At 37.7% G+C, this 19,047-nt stretch overlaps 1 protein-coding gene across 3 annotated transcripts in view; it reads left to right on the top strand.

The window, feature by feature from the left end:
- NFIA (nuclear factor I/A) overlaps positions 1-19,047 on the top strand; it is a 406,575-nt gene that overhangs the window by 217,122 nt on the left and 170,406 nt on the right. For all 3 annotated transcript variants that reach the window (XM_011941158.1, XM_011941167.1, XM_011941148.1), the window contains one exon: positions 12,941-13,006. In XM_011941158.1, coding sequence (XP_011796548.1) covers positions 12,941-13,006 — 66 coding nt within the window. The remainder of the gene's footprint in view (positions 1-12,940; positions 13,007-19,047) is intronic.

Raw genomic sequence — 19,047 nt, 5'->3', positions numbered from 1 at the left:
AGCACCATCATTCGCATCAGAACTGCAGCCCCCAGGAGGCAAAGGTTGCAGTGAGCCAAGATCGCACCATTGCACTCCAGCCTGGGGGATAAGAGCAAAACTCCATCTAAAAAAAAAAAAAAAATTCCCGAAGATAGTTTATTTGGCAAATCCCACACAAACTATTACTAGACCTTACATGAAGACAATTTAATTTTAGGATTATTACTAAGCAAATTACTCATAAATACTGAGTTGCTGAGATGGAAAATACTTTTATCTCCCCCCAGTGTAACTACAGACAAAAATGTAAATAGTATACTTAGGTGAAAACAGAAATGACAGATAGAATGAACTTTGGGTGAAGGTGAAAGCGCAGAAGCTCAATGGTATTGAACTGAGTTTGAGTGGGTGGGATCCCATGACTGGTTACTGATCTTTGAAAGCGTTTCAGGATTTCAAAGCTACATAAGTGAATTCACGTGTTACGGTTATCTAGGCTTGTTTTTTCCTTGTTATATAGGATGGTTGCAGTTTTCCCATTTGTATCAACTCATACATTTTTGAAGTTTTAGAATTCAGTATAGCTTTGGTTATAGATTAAAGTTCACTAGAAAATCACTGACTAATCTTTTTAGCATGTTCCACTGTTCCATAGTATAAAGATACACAGAACTTGATGGCTTCCAAGTGTGGTTCAAACTTCCAAAGCACTTGAGATTAGCACCATGTGAAAAAATTTTAAAATATTGTACTGCAATTAATTTTAAATAACTTAGCACTGCATATGTCAGGGAGAAAGCCACAAAGCTTCAAACAGAAGCTCCTATAAGTGAAATGATTCACTTACATCATTTAAATAATTTCATCTCTCATAAAGACATAGAAGCAAAATGTATGCCTATTTCCACTTGGGAAAGGCTTGGGTGAATTTCTGAAGAATCAGATATTACCTGAGGTTTATTATAATATGGGAATTCTGCAGAGCATTTATTGGTTTACCAAATGATTAACTCCCTATATTCATGTGTATTTGTTATAGGTTCAAAAACCAAGTTACTACAGAAAAGTTATTGTCAGTGTGGAAATTGAAAACATATAACGTAGAGAAGGTATATCTAAAATATATATTTTCAAGTATTAACCTAAATTCTAGGACCTAGGTTAAATTCTTTGAGGATATCTTTTTAGTAGCTCCTGAAACACAAAGTTTTCTGGAAGACCCAATGGGTCAAGATATAAAGAAAAAAACACTGTTTATGGTCTTCTGTGGTCAGGGGTTAGCCAAGTCCCTGAAAATAAACATTTGCAACTGTTAGAGGGCTATTTGTGGTCATTTATAAAGTATAGAAGACACAGTTTATGACTTGTAGTAATTATTGCACTCATGTTATTTCTAATTGCACTTATGATCAGCAGCAAATAAGCAAATATCACTCAGTGCCTTTTGATGAAATGAGTCTTAGCCTTGAATGTAGCCAAAGACCAACAGCTCAGTTGCTAGTTATCTGTTTCAAATGTAGAACTCTGGGGCTGGAAAGCGCCTTTACTGGACACCTAACCCCCACCTTCATCTGTAGATATTCTGGCCTGGAGAGGTAAGAATTTACATATCCAAGGGAAAATGGGTGATTTATGACCAGAAAGTAGACCTCCTGACTCCCATAGAGACCCTTCTTATCACAGGAAACATACTATCTTCTAGTCATGGAGTCTCCCCCAAACCAGAAAGAATACCCCAAATACCTATTGACCTTTCCCAAGAGAGATCCTATTGTATTTTATGGCTCTGAAAGAGCTAATTTTCTTTCCTTTTTTTTTTTTTTTAATTTTACATTTTTTTTTTTGAGATGGAGTTTCACTCTGTGTCCCAGGCTGGAGTGCAGTGGCACAATCTGAGCTCACTGCAACCTCTGCCTCCTGGGCTTAAGCCATCCTCCTAGGTTCAAGCGATTCTCCTGCCTCAGCCTCCCGAGTAGCTGGGAGGACAGGCATGCACCACCACACCCAGCTAATTTTTGTATTTTTAGTAGAGACAGGGTTTCTCCATATTGACCAGGCCGGTCTCGAACTCTTGACCTCAGGTGATCTGCCCACCTCGGCTTCCCAAAGTGCTGGGATTACAGGCATGAACCACCGTACCTGGCCTGAAAGAGCTATTTTTTCATCTTCATATTTAAATTCCATTTCAACAAACATATATTAGTATCTGTATGTTTCAGGCATGGTGCTATCTTCCAGTAAAAATGAGACAGAAAATTAAATAGTCTGATGCTTTAACCAGTCTATATACTTTAGAAAACCTGCTTCCAAGCAGTGAACAGTTAGAGAATTATAGCCACTCATAATTTACAAGACACTGTAAATCATGCCATTCAGTCCTGGTAGTCTCTAGAGTTGGGTATTTGGAATGAGTCAATTGAGGTTCAGGGAGGTAAAGGGGCTTGCCCAGTTCCTCAAAGCTAATATAAATAGCCAAGAAGGGATTCAAACCCAGGTTTTCTTTTATCATGCCTTTTGCCTTTTTTCACTATACTATAGCTACTTCTGCTAGAACTGTCATTTCTATTAAAGGGAGGATACCAGGCCTAATTCAGAATAACATTCTGCACTATCTATTAAATTGTTTCTAAGGAGAAAAGTCTGATTTTAAAAAAAAATTTTTATACTTTAGGCTGTAATCCCAGCACTTTGGGAGGCTGATGTGGTTGGATCACCTGAGGTCAGTAGTTCGAGACCAGCCTGGCCAACATGGTGAAACCCTGTCTCTACCAAAAAATACAAAAATCAGCTGGGCGTGGTGGCAGCACCTGTAATCCCAGCTACTCGGGAGGCTGAGGCAGGAGAATCACTTGAACTCAGGAGGCGGAGGTTACAGTGAGCCGAGATTGTGCCATTGCACTCCAGCCTGGGCAACAAAGGGAGACCTCGTCTCAAGAAAAAATAAAATTGGATACTTTACACCATTTCCATCAATGCTAGTTATGCAGAAATAGCTTAATATTCCACTTAAAAAAAGATTCTGCCTAAACCTCTCTTTATCTCACTAGAAGAGCTAACCCTAACCACTACCACCACCAGTAAGTATCAAGGCTGCTGTAAATTGTTCCAAGGGTGCATTTAGTGGTATTGATTGCTGCTCATAGTAAAAGAATAAAAGCAATTATGAATATACACAACAACTTGTTGCTCTACCCCAGTTTCACCAGGAGATAGGATTTAGTCAAGAGGGAATGTCACAGAATCTTTATCCTGATTAGGAGCTTTCTGAGGGGAGGGACCTTGCCTTTTTTTATTTTGTATCTCCAGGTATACAGTGTGAAAGGCGCCATAGTAGATGCCAGGCGAATGAATGAATCAATGAATGAATGAATGAGATGGATAGGCCCAAAGACAAGTAAATCAAAAAACAACCTGTGTTGTTTCAGAGGAGAATGATCCAGTATCATTTCCCCTTTGGGTAGGAGTAGTGGTATCAATATTGCTATGACTGCAGAATCCCAGACTTGTCTAGAATCTCTAGTTACAGCTTTCCTCAGCAGTGGGATTCACCAACACACTGAAATAACCTGTCTGTGGCAAAACTCCATAGACCATCCTGTTTTCTCAAATGCTTCAAGGGGAAAAGAAATTCCTGATTTACCCAACCACAGAATCGTCAACCTTCTCATTAAGGCTTCTGCATTTTTTTAGGCAAATTGTTACTGTGCCATTCTTACTCCTATCCTTTCACAGAATTATTTTCTGATTATGGACATGACAAGACCCAGTTGATTTTTTCAGAGTTTAGTCATTTATTCTGTGGTTTCAAACCTCTTCTGCCATGTTATCTTCCTGCCCTTCTACTCCCCTGTCCCCATCCCCCCACACCAATTCTTAATTCCTTTTCTTCCTTTTTTTCTCACCAGGAAGGGATATGTCACTGTAAACCCTACCACCTTGTCATCCAAAATTTCTAGGGAGTCTCAGTTGTGAGAGTCTTCTTCTTGAGGCCTTAACCTTACTTTTAGACAGTTGTCATTATCTTTGTCTAAAGGTCATAGCTAAATTGAATAAAAGGAAAGCTGTGTTTTCCTGTCGATGCACAAAGGCAGTATTGACTTCCCTAATCCAGTTTGCTGAGGGGTGAGAGAATTAAATTAGATATCTAAGCACAGAAATTGAGAGCCTTTGAAAACAAAGATAAGGAGACAAGACTGTATTTTCCCTATTCCTGGGAGCTCTGGGCTCAAGATTTTGCAGGTGTGTCATCTGATCCATGGCTTGCATCGATCAAAACTGTGCCAATGCATATTTAATTAGCAAGGGGACCCTGGATGCATTATAGCCATCATCCCTATATTGAATGGACTGTCAGACTCTCCGCACACTTCTCCACCCCCACCCTCCCCTGAACCCGTGCCCCCTCCCTTGCCTCGTTGTTTGGGAAGCTTCTGCATTTTGTCTGAGCAGCTAAAAAGTTTCTTTGTTTTTAGCTGCTGATGCATACAGCGCCACTGAGGAGAATACAAACAAGTAGAGTCCTAAAGTGTTTATTTTGTCTAGGAAGACAAGCTAAACCAATTCGATTCCTTCGGTAAGATTTTCAAACCCTGTAGAAAACCAACAAGAAAAACAAAAAGAAAATGAATACACTGTTCAACTCTTCACATATAGAATTTTTTTTAAAAAAAGAATTGGTTATATTAGGATTAAAAAAAGATTTGGGACAAATATTTTAATAGTAGAATTAGAGAATAAAGACTTTGTATTGTGATAGAAAAGTATTTTATTTTAAAAGCTCTGTTTTGATAAATAAGGCATTTGTTGTTGGCAGATATTTTATTGATCAGTCTAATTTGCATGATGAAATTCACCATTCTGACATGAATCTGTCATTACCATTAGGGAATCCAATGCCTGTATAAAAGTTATTTATGATAGATGACAAAGAGTTAGAGCTGGATGTATTTTTTTTAAAGTTTCCAAGGTTTTGTGGGTGTTTCTGTTGGTGAGAATTCTTGAAGTGCAGGAGGTTTGGAGTTTTGCCACAGACAGGTTATTTCATGGGATTATGGTCACTGTTCATTTTCACACAGGTTCCAAAGCCTGAATATCCAGACAGTGTTGTCTGATAAACAGATGTAATGCACCAAGTCTGCTTAGAATAAAGAGCAACAGACTGTGAGCACATGTTTAGGACTCATTTAAACTCATCAGCATAGTCTAGCTCATAGTTCTCTGTCTCTAGTCTACTTTTGAGGTAGCTTCTTGCTGGTAAAGTAACAAGGAATTATTTTTTCTCTCCTACAATTTGCTGCAGAGACTCATGGGAAATTCATTTGCATACATCTTGTTACAAAGACTGACTACTTCCTGGCTTAGACAAAGTGTTGCCTGATAAACAGACTTAACACACAAATGCCTGTCTGGAATAAACAACGGCAAGCTGAGATTTACATTTCCATTATCAAAGATAATCTCTTTCCCAGTATATGAGAATTAAGAACCTGTTCTTTAAAACCAGGTCTGTGCTCCTGATGCTTTATACTGAAATCACATCATGTGTCAGTTGGGGTTGATTTTTACAAAGAAACACAAAACTTGTTGGGATGTGAAGATTGTATGACAGAGGTAAATGTACCTTTTGGGGGGCCTTTATGAGTTTCAAAACCAGGTTTTCTTGCATTATTTTGTTTGAACCACACAACATCCTGTTAAGTAGTTAGGCAAAATGATCAGTAGTGTCTCCATTTTACAGATGAAGAAACTGAGATCCAGCACAGTTAAATGATATAGCTGAGGTTTTTAGGACACCATCTTTTTACCATTTCATACTCCTTTCAATGGTGGAATATGAATGCAAGAAAATTAGTACTTTAAGGTGCTACCTGGACTTAAATAGCATGTTTACACTTGATAGAGGGCATTTTATTATTTCAATAAAATTTTGTGCAGACATCCAGGTATGTGAAAATAATGCATGTAGATTATAACTCAGTTAGGCTTCGTTTTCATTTGAAGCATGTATTTTGTAGTAGGAAAGAATACAGGGAAATTTTCTACATTAAGTGGTATAGATGGCTGTATGAGTAATCTTCAAGTTTATATCATTCTGTTGAAGAACTCCAAGAACCTAGTGTTATGATTAATTTTGATTGTGAAAAAAGTGACTAAACGGGAAAATTAAGCACAATTCTGCTGTGCAGTAATGTTGCAGGGATGGCTTTTTAAGCAGGTCTTTGTTTACATGGGAGTGGGTAGGTGATCCGGTAGACTCAATAACTTGAGTTCTGATTTAATCAGCAGGCACCGCTGTGAACACAGCACCTCTTATGGGGAAAACAAAATTCAAAATGATTACCTAGACATTTTAGTTTGGTTTAGTCAAAGGGTCTTGTCAAAGAAAATGTGAGAAGTTGTAAACTTAGTCAAAGTATCGTGTTTGCCTATCTTTTATAATCACCAGCTTCTTACCATTGACTTCATTTATAACATCACTGAGAAAGCTGATCATTACTTGAAATTCAGCCTCATGCGAAGATTGAAGGTTTAATGATTGAGTCATTTTGTCATTACTCTCAGAGTGACTGAATTTGTCATTTTTAAAGCTTAGAAATGATCCTCCTCTCACTGTCATAACACAACAATAGTTATGCCATTTCATTTTTTTTCTCAACGTGTTAGAACTGTGTATCATTCTGCAACCTCCTTGTGCATGTAGAAAAATAACACATTGATGAGTAGGTGATAAGGCAGTTGACTCACTCTTCAACTTAGACAGTCTTATCATCGTACACAGTACCGACTAAACAGATGGGCCCTGGAATACCAACATTAATGAAATACCAGAAAAATTGAATTTCTGTAAATTTAATATTTCACAAACTCATGGCCAGAAAGGCATTACAAAAAGAAAAGTTTTGAGAAAGAAAATGGTAGTGACCTAGATTATGTAACAATCTTAAGTAGGCCTTGACAGTGCAGTACAGGGGAGTGACTGAGGGGTGGATCTCCAGAGCAGCTGGCAGCCCCCAGGGTGGTCTGGTGGAGGGAACCCTTCCAAGTGGCGGCTGCAGCAACACAGACCTTGCTCCCTGTCCGAATCAGGAGTAGAGGAGATGAGGATCAGTGTGTGCAAACTAGCCTGGTCCTTCTGGAGCTAGGAGTTCCCCTGCACCCCGCCACAGCTCCCCATCTCCCTTCGATAAAGGACTCACTCTGCATACATTAATTACTACAGTTACCATGTACATATATCTAGACAAACACTCAATTCTAGCTTGCTGGGAAAGTTATGAAGATCAAATTTTGTATTTAAAATCCAGTAATGATAAGATTTCCCACTTAAAGAACCACAGAGTGTTTCCATTTTTAAAGCTTAAGAAAACTTTTATGGTATGACTCACCTCATAATTTATCTGTTTTAGGAACTAGGTTATTGTATGTTAATTTTTCATTAAGCGGGCCACAGTTGTGTACATTAATTGACCTTAAATATTAGTTTGGTTATTCACTGAGCTTAAAAGATTTTATTCATTCTCTGGAAATGCTAATAATAATTGCATATTTTCAGTGGTCCACATTTAGTAATGGTGTTACAGATTTCTGTTTGTTCTTAACCAGACCGTGATGGATAATATTATATTTAGCTGATGGTGTTGTATTCATCAATGTTTACCCTTAAGCTACAAATTGTATATACATATGTACACCTGTGTGCTGACATTATACATTCTCAAATAAGGTTTTTCAAATATTTTCCTCACACTTCAGTCTTTAAGGTCACGGTCATACTGGAAAAAATAGATAATTTTCCTAAATGTTATAAAGTATTGCAATAATCATTTCTTTTGTAACTGCAGCTGTGAGACTAGTAAGCAAAATGTGACTATTATAGCTATTTGATTTTCTGGATTTCATTAATGTAATAAACTTATGGTACTGACTGATCAAAATAGAGTAATTTTAATAATTATGTTACTCATAAGAACAGAATTATTTTTCTAGTATAGATGTCAAAAACCGAATTCTTTGGCCTGACTCTTTTGCAGAGTACTTACCTTTCCAAACCCTAAGAAACTAAAACTTATCTAAATTTTGAACATCTTTAAGGTCTAAAATTGTAGAGGATAACTGCTTATTACACTCAGAGTGTAATCACCCTTACTCCTTACTTTCTTTTACCTCAGAAATGTACCTAACTCTTCATTTATTTGCAGGAAAACATTCACTCCTGTCTTTGTCTTTTAGTTTTTATACTACAGGCAACTCTAGCTCATGAGAGTGGAATTTTCACTTTATTTCTTTCACTAATATTTTTGGGTTTGGATGCCTTCTGGTGTCTTCATACCGTCTTTTAATTTGGGAGATTTAAAACTGGACATAAAATTCTAACAAAGGCTCTTCAGACTTCATCTTTAGCCAAATCATTATGCATGTAGGGAGGCTGAAACTTAGGCTATATTATTTTTCTAGTGGAACCAGAATTTGTGCCTTTATGGTTCATAGACTTTGGTTGCTGTCGTGTTGATGGACCAGGAATGACGTTGGTCTGTTTTAGGGTGGGAAGGGTTCCTCACCAGTGTGTCTGCTTTTCCTTTATCAAGCAACTTACAACAGCAGTTGTGAGGATTTTGAGGTAGTCTACAGACACCAGAATATGGTGGGTTTCTCTTAATCTTTGTAATTTTTAAATGTGTGAAATATTCCTTCATCATTCATCATTTTAACCTGTATGCATTTCTGGAGGGCCTTCTATGTGTCAGATACGGCCTTCAGCTCAGCCTCTGTGCTGCGTGGGCCAGTAGATCATAGGAGATGATTGCCTGCAATTTCTAAACACTGTGTAAGATTTCCAAACTAGTCACAAACCAGAGGGATATGCCTTATATTCCCTTGCCAGGTCTCAAGAAGCAAGGCATCAAGCAGAGATAAAGGACTTTTTGCCCTCCTTTCTCATCTTAGAAGTCCCACTCCCCTTTCAGGTGTAAGCTTAGTATATTTTTCAGTCACTGACAGTGGTTCAGTATTAGAAAGCCGAACAACAATTGAAAATTCATCTCTTCAGTTCAGCAGTTATTGAACTCCTTGCCTGGGCCAGGCACCCTGTGGAAAGTACCGGGGATAAGAGAAGAGTAGGAAGGAACTCTTTTCTTTAGAAGCTGACATTCTCAGGAGATGGTTTAAACAGACCTTACTACAGCATAATATTAATCACACTGTAAAAGATACGTTTCCAATGAAAGAAGGACTGGAGAGGACAAAGTGTTTAATTCTAGGTGAAAGGGAAGATTTAGCAATATTCTATCTTTGTTTCTTGCCTAAAGAACATAAAATACATGGAAGGGATATTTATATTTTTGCCTCATTCATTTTACCATACTAACATGTTTTTGTCATTCCTCACCTTCCCCAAAGGAGTACTGAAGTTTCATTCTGAAGAGGAGTAGACCTGAGGTTTGAGGAGCCGTATATGTATACATGTAGCAAATCCAGTACAAAGTTTCCATTCTTGCACTGTACAAGCATTTGGAAGCAGAGACTAATATGTAGGCATTAGGATTTATTTTATTCCTTTCCCTAGTGATTACGTTGACAGTGAACTATCTTTGTCTGAGTACTCCAGCAATATAGCTGTAGGCGCCATAAAACTGCATAGATGGATGGCTACCAGTTCAATTAAGAGTTCTTAACCTAGCCTCGCACATGCAAACCCTGTCTATTTTAGGTTTAAATTTCTGCTCATAAATTTTTTAAAAACCCAAAGAAACATTGCTTTTCAAGGTTAGGTATAAGTTTCCTTAAACAAAAAGCAAATCCTTAGATAGGAAAAAAAAAATTGATAACCCTAATGTACTTTCTTATAAGAGCATTTCCAACCCCATCCTTTAAACATAGTGTGAGTAAATATTCTCTTCATTGTAATATACAAATCTTCTGGCTTTCAACCAGTAAGTGAGAGAAACTCACTGGTATGGTAGACTCAGATACAAGAAGAACATCCAGCTCTATGCAGTTTGGTTTGTTTTCTTAGGTTCCTAATTATTTAAGGTGGTAGAAATCGATCAACCACGTGATATTTGTCCAAAAGAGTAAGACACAGTCACCTTGGCTTCTGACAGGTGTCTATGGAGTATATAAAGGAGAAAAGTAAATTAATTGTTAACCTTCTTGATAGTGTTTTAATGCAAATGTTTGAGAAAGAGATCTTTCATTTGTATCAATTATGCATGGGTAGAAATTAATTTGTAATTCTGGTCACCTGGTTGGCTCCACACTTAACAGCGTCAGTGACCTTTTGCAATACCGGAAAGAGTGTCCATGCGTCCTCAGCAGAGAATAGCACCAAGACTGGGTAGTTTTCCTCCTTGGCTGAAAAAGAAAATGGTATTGAACTGTGCAGGGTAGAAAATAATTATTGAAGTTTTGAGATCATGTACATTTTCATATAGATATTTGGCTTTGCCTGCCCCTTACCTGGCAGGATGGTGCATTTTAGTATGCAGTCCTCAGATGGATAGCAGTGCCTCCAGCTTTGGAATAAAACTAGAAAAAATAAATTCCGTTTTCAGTTTGGCTAGATGCCTTCTCCAGTGTTTGTATCTGAGCTTTCACGAGAACGCTGCGGCCCCTTGCAGACCAACTCTGAGCATTTTCTTGTCATTCACTCTTTTGCTGTTGGTTTGCTTGTTTTTCTGTGGCTTGGAATTTTAAACTTTCTTTCAACATACCTAATATTCATCTTTTATTGCTGTTCATGTTTTCTATTATGCTATATTTCTGTAAAGGTAGGTGGCAAACCAAATATAAACAAAAAGTGAAAAGAAGAAAGAAGTCCACTTTCAGATTATATATAAAAAAAAAATTTAGCATCTTTCCTTATCCCTTTTTGCCTTAATATTAATGGATAAATATCAGAAGTGTAATTGGCTATTGTATATCTAATAATTGAGATAAAACTATTTTCCATTTATTCATAGAGAAGTGATTAATTATAAAGATATTATACGTAGAAGTAATACATGGATAGAGATGTATATTTGCTAGTATTATTCCAAAGAAAATGTTATGTTTGGCTAAATTTTATGTATCTGTTTCAGGACATGATCAAGAATTTTAATTTTCCCTAAAACAAAATTAGATATTTTCCTTTCATTTTAGTTATAGAAATTAATGGTTTAAGATTGTCCAGAACAAAAACAATGGAGGTATGTCTTTCTCCTAAAACATACTGAATTACTACTCAAAATATTTCATGTGTAATTTCTGATGGTAAAATTATAGGCTTGTTCCCTAGAAGAAAAAGAAGGTAGTCATGCTGTATTTTTAAATTGTTTGTTGTATCTATAATATTAATTTATGTAGTTAAAAATTTAAATATGGATCAATGTAAATTTGCTTGCATTTCTAATTTTTAGTCCAGGTTTTGTATTTTTGCAGTTTATTCTGAAGGATTTCTCTAAAGGTTTTTGGCATGTAGTAAGTAATACATTCTGTTTGTGTCTTCTCTGCGGCAATTGTTACAGAACGATAAAAGCTGTCACTTCGCCAGACTCAAATAAAAATTCACTTTTTAGCATCTTCTGTTATTTAAACCTTTGAATCAACATAGAATTTTTGCTGTAGTCACCAGGTTAAGATTATCTGAAAATTTAAAAATAGGTATTTTCACTATAGCACTTAGAATTAAAATCTTCGTTTGTTTAAAAGCAGGGAGTCTTTTAAAGTAATAAATTAGCATTTCTAGACCTAAGGTCACTAGTAGTGCCACTTCTTTCTGCAGCATCTCCAAGAAAGAGAAGGGTGATGCTATAACTCAGTTGCTACAGAAGTAATATTTTCTGTTTAATCACAGTTAAGTGTCATGACCTTTTGACCTTACATTAAACTTGCAGAAATGTGGTCAAATTTCAGGCAACTAATTCTAGACCTGTGAAGTCAAGGTGAAGTTAGGATTCAAGCTCTCCACAGATACAGAGGTTTTGTTGAAAAACTTTTTTTTTGTTTGCTATTAAGCAATGTTGTAAACGACTTCAAGTCTCAGACAACACTTTATTTTTATATCAAAAACTTTCCACTGGAAACATTTTGCCTGTTTTTTCTCTCCTCTCCCCGAAAAATGTACCATAAATATGCTTGTTTCTAATTTTGTGAAATTCTTATGATCTAAGTTAATTTTTATCTAATTTAAAAATTAAGTTACTTTGATTTTTAATTATTTCATTTAGAAATTAAGTTAATCGAATTCCTTTTTTAGTTTGAAAGTATGATTATATTTTTTAAATTAAAAAATGTTTAATTCGATAAAGGTGTACAAAAATCTGTTTTTGCAAACACATCCTTGTAGGATCTCCCAAATGCATCAGTATAAGAAAAAAATAATTCTTATAAAGTGGGGGAAACTTGTACCTTTGGAAAGACTTCTTTGAGTTAAGCAGTTATTTCAAGAAAACGTGATGGAATATTAGGACTCCAGTATTTAATGGTGTTAGTCTGCATAGTCTGTTGCTGGAATGTAGAGCTAAATATCAACAGAACTTGTTACTGTTGTTTGGGTTGCTTTTATATACCAGCTTCAAAATATGTTTTGACACTTGATTATGTTCTGAATCAAGCTTCAGATGTGTGTAATGAAGGATGAAGTCTTTATCAGACTCGAGTGTATAAATAGTGGAGAAGAGCAGTTTGGAAATGGTCTAAAAGAATGGTTGCTGAAGAGCTTCAAGTTGTGATCTGGCAAAAGCCAGTGCCACTGTAGGTGTCCGCAAACCGGAGCGTCCTCTCTAAAGGCACAGGCTGCTGCTGCGTTTCCCTGTCTTTCTTTTCTCTTTCCGTCTTTTCTTTTTTTCACGTCTCATGTCATTTCTGTAACGTTCTCATTCTTAGTTTATAGGTTGAACCTTTTGAGAAAGTCTGGCACCTCTGATCCACTTTCCCTTGCAGACCCTGTAATTTTTGGCTGTATTTTTATGTTTTTCAGATTCAAGTCAATCTGAAAGTCCCAGCCAGCCAAGTGACGCTGACATTAAGGACCAGCCAGAAAATGGTAAGTTTAGCTTGGGACTCTGGCTGCTGCTTTCAGAGTCCACAGCAGCCAGCAGGCCGACTAAGTGTGAGGATTTGGGGGCCTACCCTGTAAGTAGCCCACGGTAGGAACAACTCCAGAGACTCGGAAAAACTTAAGTAGATTACTTTTAACAGGGCAACTTCGTGTTCTGTGGATCACCCCGGCAGCCTCAGGACCCCCGGCCCTAAACACTATTAGGGTGCCCATGAGAACCTGAATTCCCAAGAAAGTTGATTACCCAATTAAACTATGAGAAGTGGGGTTAATTTACCAAATCAGAGTTTTTTAAATAACGTTAAGTGAGGAGTCATGGCTTTTTCATTTCATTTTAGTTCTCTAATGTGGCAAATGCCCCGTGATCATCTTCACTAGTGATTTAAGATCATTCATTCACAAGCAGTTTTAAGCCTTTTGCGAGCTCAACACTTTGCCAATTCCTTTAAGAAAAAAAAAAATCTATGCTTTGAAGGATTGTTCTACTTTAAATTGTCTAAAATAAAATAGGATACAGGACAGCATTAAATTCCACAGCTGCATAAATATCTAAATTTTCTGTTGCAGATGCTTTATTAAAATAGAACACACATTATATGTGAATATCATAGTATGTGGTAAAATATGGAACTTGTGACAGGCACTACAAGTATGAAAAAGATTATCATGGGTTGGAATTTTATATTGAATAAAACTGTCGGTTTCAATAAAAGCAGAGACATGAACTAGCAGTACCTAGTATACCAAACATTGTATTAGATACTTTCACAGACACCATCTCATAAAATTCAAAAATGTTCTTCTTTGCTGATAGCACTGAGGACTCTGGTGGAATGCTTTACCTTGAAGGGCCTATGGGGAGAATATGCCACTGTGATTAAAAGCTCAGGCTGTGGGCTGGGTGTGGTGGCTCACACCTGTAATCCCAGCACTTTGGGAGGCTGAGCTGGGCAGATCACGAGGTCAGGAGTTCAAGACCAGCCTGGCGAACATGGTGAAGCACTGTCTCTACTAAAAATAGAAAAATTAGCTGTGCGTGGTGGCACGTGCCTGTAATCCCAGCTACTTGGGAGGCTTAGGCAGGAGAATTGTTTGAACCTAGGAGGCGGAGCTTGCAGTGAGCGGAGATTGCGCCATTGCACTCCAGCTCTGGGCAACAGAGCAGGACTCCATCCCCGGGTTGCGGGGGGAAGCTCAGGCTGTGACCTGCAGTCAAATTCTGCCTCTGCTATTTCTTCTTACCTGTGTGATACTGAATAGGTTATTTAACCTCTCAGATTTATTCCTCTAAAACAGGGTAATAATATTACCTGCTTGTGGAAGAGTTAAGTAAGATAATATGTGTAATATGCTCATCGTAGTATCTCTGATAGAGTTTATGGTTTAAAAATGTCAACTGTGGTTCATTATGACTTTTATTATTTTTCTTGTCAATATAATTCTACCATACTTTGTTTTTCACCCACTTTGAATGACCCCTTGAGTCTCTTCCTTTTGTTGTTCTGTACATTGTTCCATATTGATCTCCATCCAATCTTTGGAAAAGATAGGCAAACGGAATTATGTTGGTATTGTGGGGTGAAGGATCAAGATGACCACATTAGATATCCTATCACTCATTTTTCCGAATATGTTTCATTTCCTACCCATGAGAAATTTGATTACATTGCTGGCTTCTAGCATTAAATAGGGACTGCCTGGCAATTCCTCTCCTCATCCTGGTATTTTGGTGATATTTTCTTTATCAAAGTTGTCTTTTTAAAGCAGGCAGTAAAAAAAAAAAAAAAAAAGAGAGAACTCTGGAGGTTTGTTTTTAGTGTCATATACGCTACATCTTATTTTTTTGTTGACATTTTAAAGAGTGGTATTTATAGACTAGTTTCATTCTTTATTTTCCACTTGACTCGCAGGTGATGCCTTCAAAGTTTCACTTTTTTCTACATATTGTATTTGTGCATAATCTCCCTAAAGATGTCTCCAGAGGTATAATTTTATTTTCATCTTCAAAAATGTGTGGACTGTACGGGTGTGTAGTTCGCGTATTTAGGTCTGGCCGCCCCTCTAGCATGCCTGCGATTCATCTGTCTTCATAAAATGGCCAACAAGCTGTTCACATGCAAATATAAATTGAGAGCATGAGAGGCCTGGCATGCCTTTCTGGAGCTGCCTGCAATCCCAATATTGTGTGTTTCCCATTCCAGAAAGCAACCAGGATTGAGCCTGGATTTTTTTGGCCAAAGGCAGAGAGATACTAGCCAGTTCACTTTTAACCTCAGATCACTTGATGCTACCTCAAGGATTTACACTGTCATTTCGGGGAAATTGTGTGAGTTCAAAGAAGGAAAGTATTAATATCGAGGAGATAAAGTAATAAATTCCTATCTTTCAGTTTTCTATTTGTTTCAAAGAAAAAGTAGTAGAAGCTGGTTTATCTTAGCCCTAGTTGAAGAATTATCAGCCTACTCAATTTTCTGCCTCTTGTCAATCTCAGATGAAGTTAGTGGAGGAAAAATGATTTTTCTCTCTTCCTTAAAGACATCTTATCCCAAAAGGAATAAATGAAGATTCAGGGCTTGGTATTTACATGCATTAGATAAGGTTCTACTCTCTGGTGTTGCGTTGATCAAGAGAATGTTTCCTCTTTTTCATTACCTCAGGATATGAAGATGAATTCCTGAGAGGTTTTTGTGTGTTTTGTTTTTGTTTTGAAAGAGGGAACTCTCATAGGTGTATCAACAAAGCTCTAAGACGTTTTGGAAGATGTAACAGACTTGATTCTTCAAATAAAATGGGAACTCGTTACTTCACATAGATGTGTGTGTGTGTATGTGTGTGCGTGTGTGTGTGTGTGTGTGTTTGTATATATGGGAAGGAAAATAATATTCTTTTTACCCTAGCTCTTGAGAAAGGTAATGGGAAACGAATGGTATTTCCCTACTAAACCATGGAGAATGAGTAGACAAATGGTAATACACTGTTTCATCCCAAATCGTAAACTGGGCCATGTAACTTTACCTAAAGTGGATGCAGCTGTTTCTTCCCTGTCCAACTAGTCTGTTTTTTCTGTGGAGTTTTTGCTTTCTTTTCTTGTACTCCCTTAAGACTCAACTGTAAAAGAAAACAAATCTTTGCCCAATTAGAGCATTAGATGGGAATTTTGAAGGAATTATCTGAAGCCCAGAGATAAAATATCAGAGTCTCTGAAACTCAAAATTGGTATAGTATAATGAGTAAAAACTCTGCTTCTGGAGTCAAACAGACCTGAGTTCAAATTAAATAATAGCTGAGCGACTGAGTAAGGTACAGCCCAATCTCAGCTTTCTTACCAATAAAACAGAAATACTAAAAGGAGGCCCGGTGCAATGGCTTATACCTGTAATCCCAGTACTCTGGGAAGTCGAGGTGGGTGGATCACTTGAGGTCAGGAGTTCGAAACCAGCGTGGCCAACATGGTGCCTATCTCTACTAAAAATACAAAAATTAGCCAGGCATAGTGGCACATGCCTGTAATCCCACTACTCGGGAGGCTGAGGCAAGAGACTGTCTTGAATCCAGGCAGCAGATGTTGCAGTGAGCCAAGATGGTGCCACTTCATCCAGCCTGAGTGACAGAGCAAGACTCCATCTCAAAAAAAAAGAAAAGAAAAGAAAAGAAATACTAAAAGGACGTATCTCGTGAGTGTTAAACTGAAAATATGAATACAAAATAGCATTCTGCCTGGTTCACAGTAAGGACTCAAACGAAGATTACCATTACTACCTTCCAGTTAAAGCTTGTCATATTCACAACGAGTACGTATATTCAAGAGGTCCAAAGCTGGGAGCCTTGGAGTGGAAGGGGATGGTGTCAGAAATATACCAAGACTTTTAGAGACATCTTTTGTGGGTACTTACCCTGCTCTGAAATGTCAGACATAGGTTTCCCAAATCCCCACAATCCCCATGGTGCCATGTCTGTTTTCCCATTTTGTTTTATCCTGACAATCTGTTCATCTCCCATGAGTTTGAGAACCAGGGAATTGCGAAAAGGATTCAGAGCTGCTGGAACCTTCAGAATGAGTGCTCAAGAAGGTGATTCTGGAAAGAAGAGACTCCTCTGAGATGTCTTTAATTTTAGCTGAGTTTTTCCTTGGCACAAACCAAATAGAATCTGGCTTATTAAAAACTATAAGCTGATTAAGGGTAGGATTTATGACAAATTCCTTTTTAAAAAGATCCTTCACAGTACCTAGATCTGTGCTTTGAACTTAGTGGGTACCTAGTACTTATTTGCTTAATGAATAAAATTAATAAGTAGATGAATATATTGTCATTACTTCCAAATATTTTTGGAGTATCTGTTCACTGTTGATTCACCCAGAAATTTTAAGAAAAAAACAACAAAAGAAAACGCTCTGGGGAAGCTGAAAACCTAATTTGGGTATGGGGGAAGGCTGTGCTCAGACACATGGACAGAGATTAACAGATGTAACTAGTAGGTCTAGGAAACCAAAACTGAGGGCTAGGTACTAATGGGAATAGGACATCAAGTTGTCCCTCTCCACTTCCTGCCCACCCCCACCCCCACTTCAATGAGCAGGTGTGGTCAGATGTTTGAAATATCACCATTTCAGTTTATGCATGATGCTTGATTACCATAGGGAATGCAGTTCAGACAAAGTTCCCAGTGCTGATTGGTATCATTTAATCCTTTGGTATGTCACTGAATCTGGATTTTCCAGAGCTCCTGAAGGTTTTAAGCCTCATTTGTTGGACTTTGACTTAGAACATCTATTTAAACAACCTTTGTGAACTCCCCTGATATACTCTGGTTACTTTAAACATATTTATGGGACAGAGCATTTGAAGTGCCTGCCTGATATTTACAGGGCCTGTGAACAGTCCTCCAAGCTTGCATTCTGTGGTGCATCAGGTCAGTCATTAATGAGGGTAAAGCTCATGTGATAGCCTTCTTATTTAATTCAAGGCACGCTTCTGTAGGGCTGCACTGAGTCCGTGTCCGAGGCAACAGTATTGGCCAACGCTGGCACTCTGAAAACACACCCCCACTGGCTCTCACTGTTATCCGTGAAAGCACCTTTAACTAAAAAAAGAAAATGTGGGACTCCCTTGCCAGAAAGAAAGGCTACCTTCACCTGGTTATTTTTCCCATCTATTTGCTATTTCTCATCACCTGCACAGCCTGCTAGTAATAACTTTATCTTAGTGGTTTTTAAAATGTGATATTTATAACAAGAAATCAGAGTTGGTATTTAGATGATTTCATTTAGGTTTAATCATGTTTGTTCCTCCTCATTTATCTGGTAGTTGCACATATGTTGGTGGCATCAGCCCTCAGATGGGTCTTTGCAATCAGTGGAAGCCCATTAATCATGATGCTTGCCCCAGATTTTGAAAATTTCCAGCCTACCTGCCAATTTGAAAATTACCCTGGAGTATTGGTAGAATCTAGCTTTCATGTTCACCATCTTCATTTGTGTCGTTCACATCCTGAATTGTTAAAAGAGGTGTCATTGTTAAATGTTGCTAGGTGAACAAGGAATGTACTTCTTTTCATCCACAATTGTTGGTATTTCATGCATTATTATTTAACTCATTGAATTTTTAATGTTTATGAAATAAGTTTTAATGCTACTGACTTCCTGACTTAAGATTTATGTGTAGGGCCGGCCACAGTGGCTTACGCCTGTAATCTTAGCACTTTGGGAGGCCAAGGCGGGTGGATTGCTTGAGGTAAGGAGTAAGACCAGCCTGGCCAACATGGTAAAACCCATTCCCTACTAAAAATACAAAAAAGAAAAACAAAAAATTAACTGGGTGTGGTGGCAGATTCCTGTAATCCCAGCTACTCAGGAGGCTGAGGCAGGAGAATCATTTGAACCCAGGAGGCAGAGGTTGCAGTGAGCTGAGATCGCACCACTGCACTCCATCCTGGGTGACAGAACGAGATACCATCTAAAAAGAAAAAGAAAAAAAAAGGATTTATGTGTAGGATTTACTTTGTAATTTGGGGCTGAGAAAAGAAAC

The sequence above is a fragment of the Colobus angolensis genome, unplaced genomic scaffold (genome assembly GCF_000951035.1).
Source record: "Colobus angolensis palliatus isolate OR3802 unplaced genomic scaffold, Cang.pa_1.0 Scaffold102, whole genome shotgun sequence".
Lineage (NCBI taxonomy): Eukaryota > Metazoa > Chordata > Mammalia > Primates > Cercopithecidae > Colobus > Colobus angolensis.
This window is presented reverse-complemented; position numbering and strand designations above follow the sequence as displayed.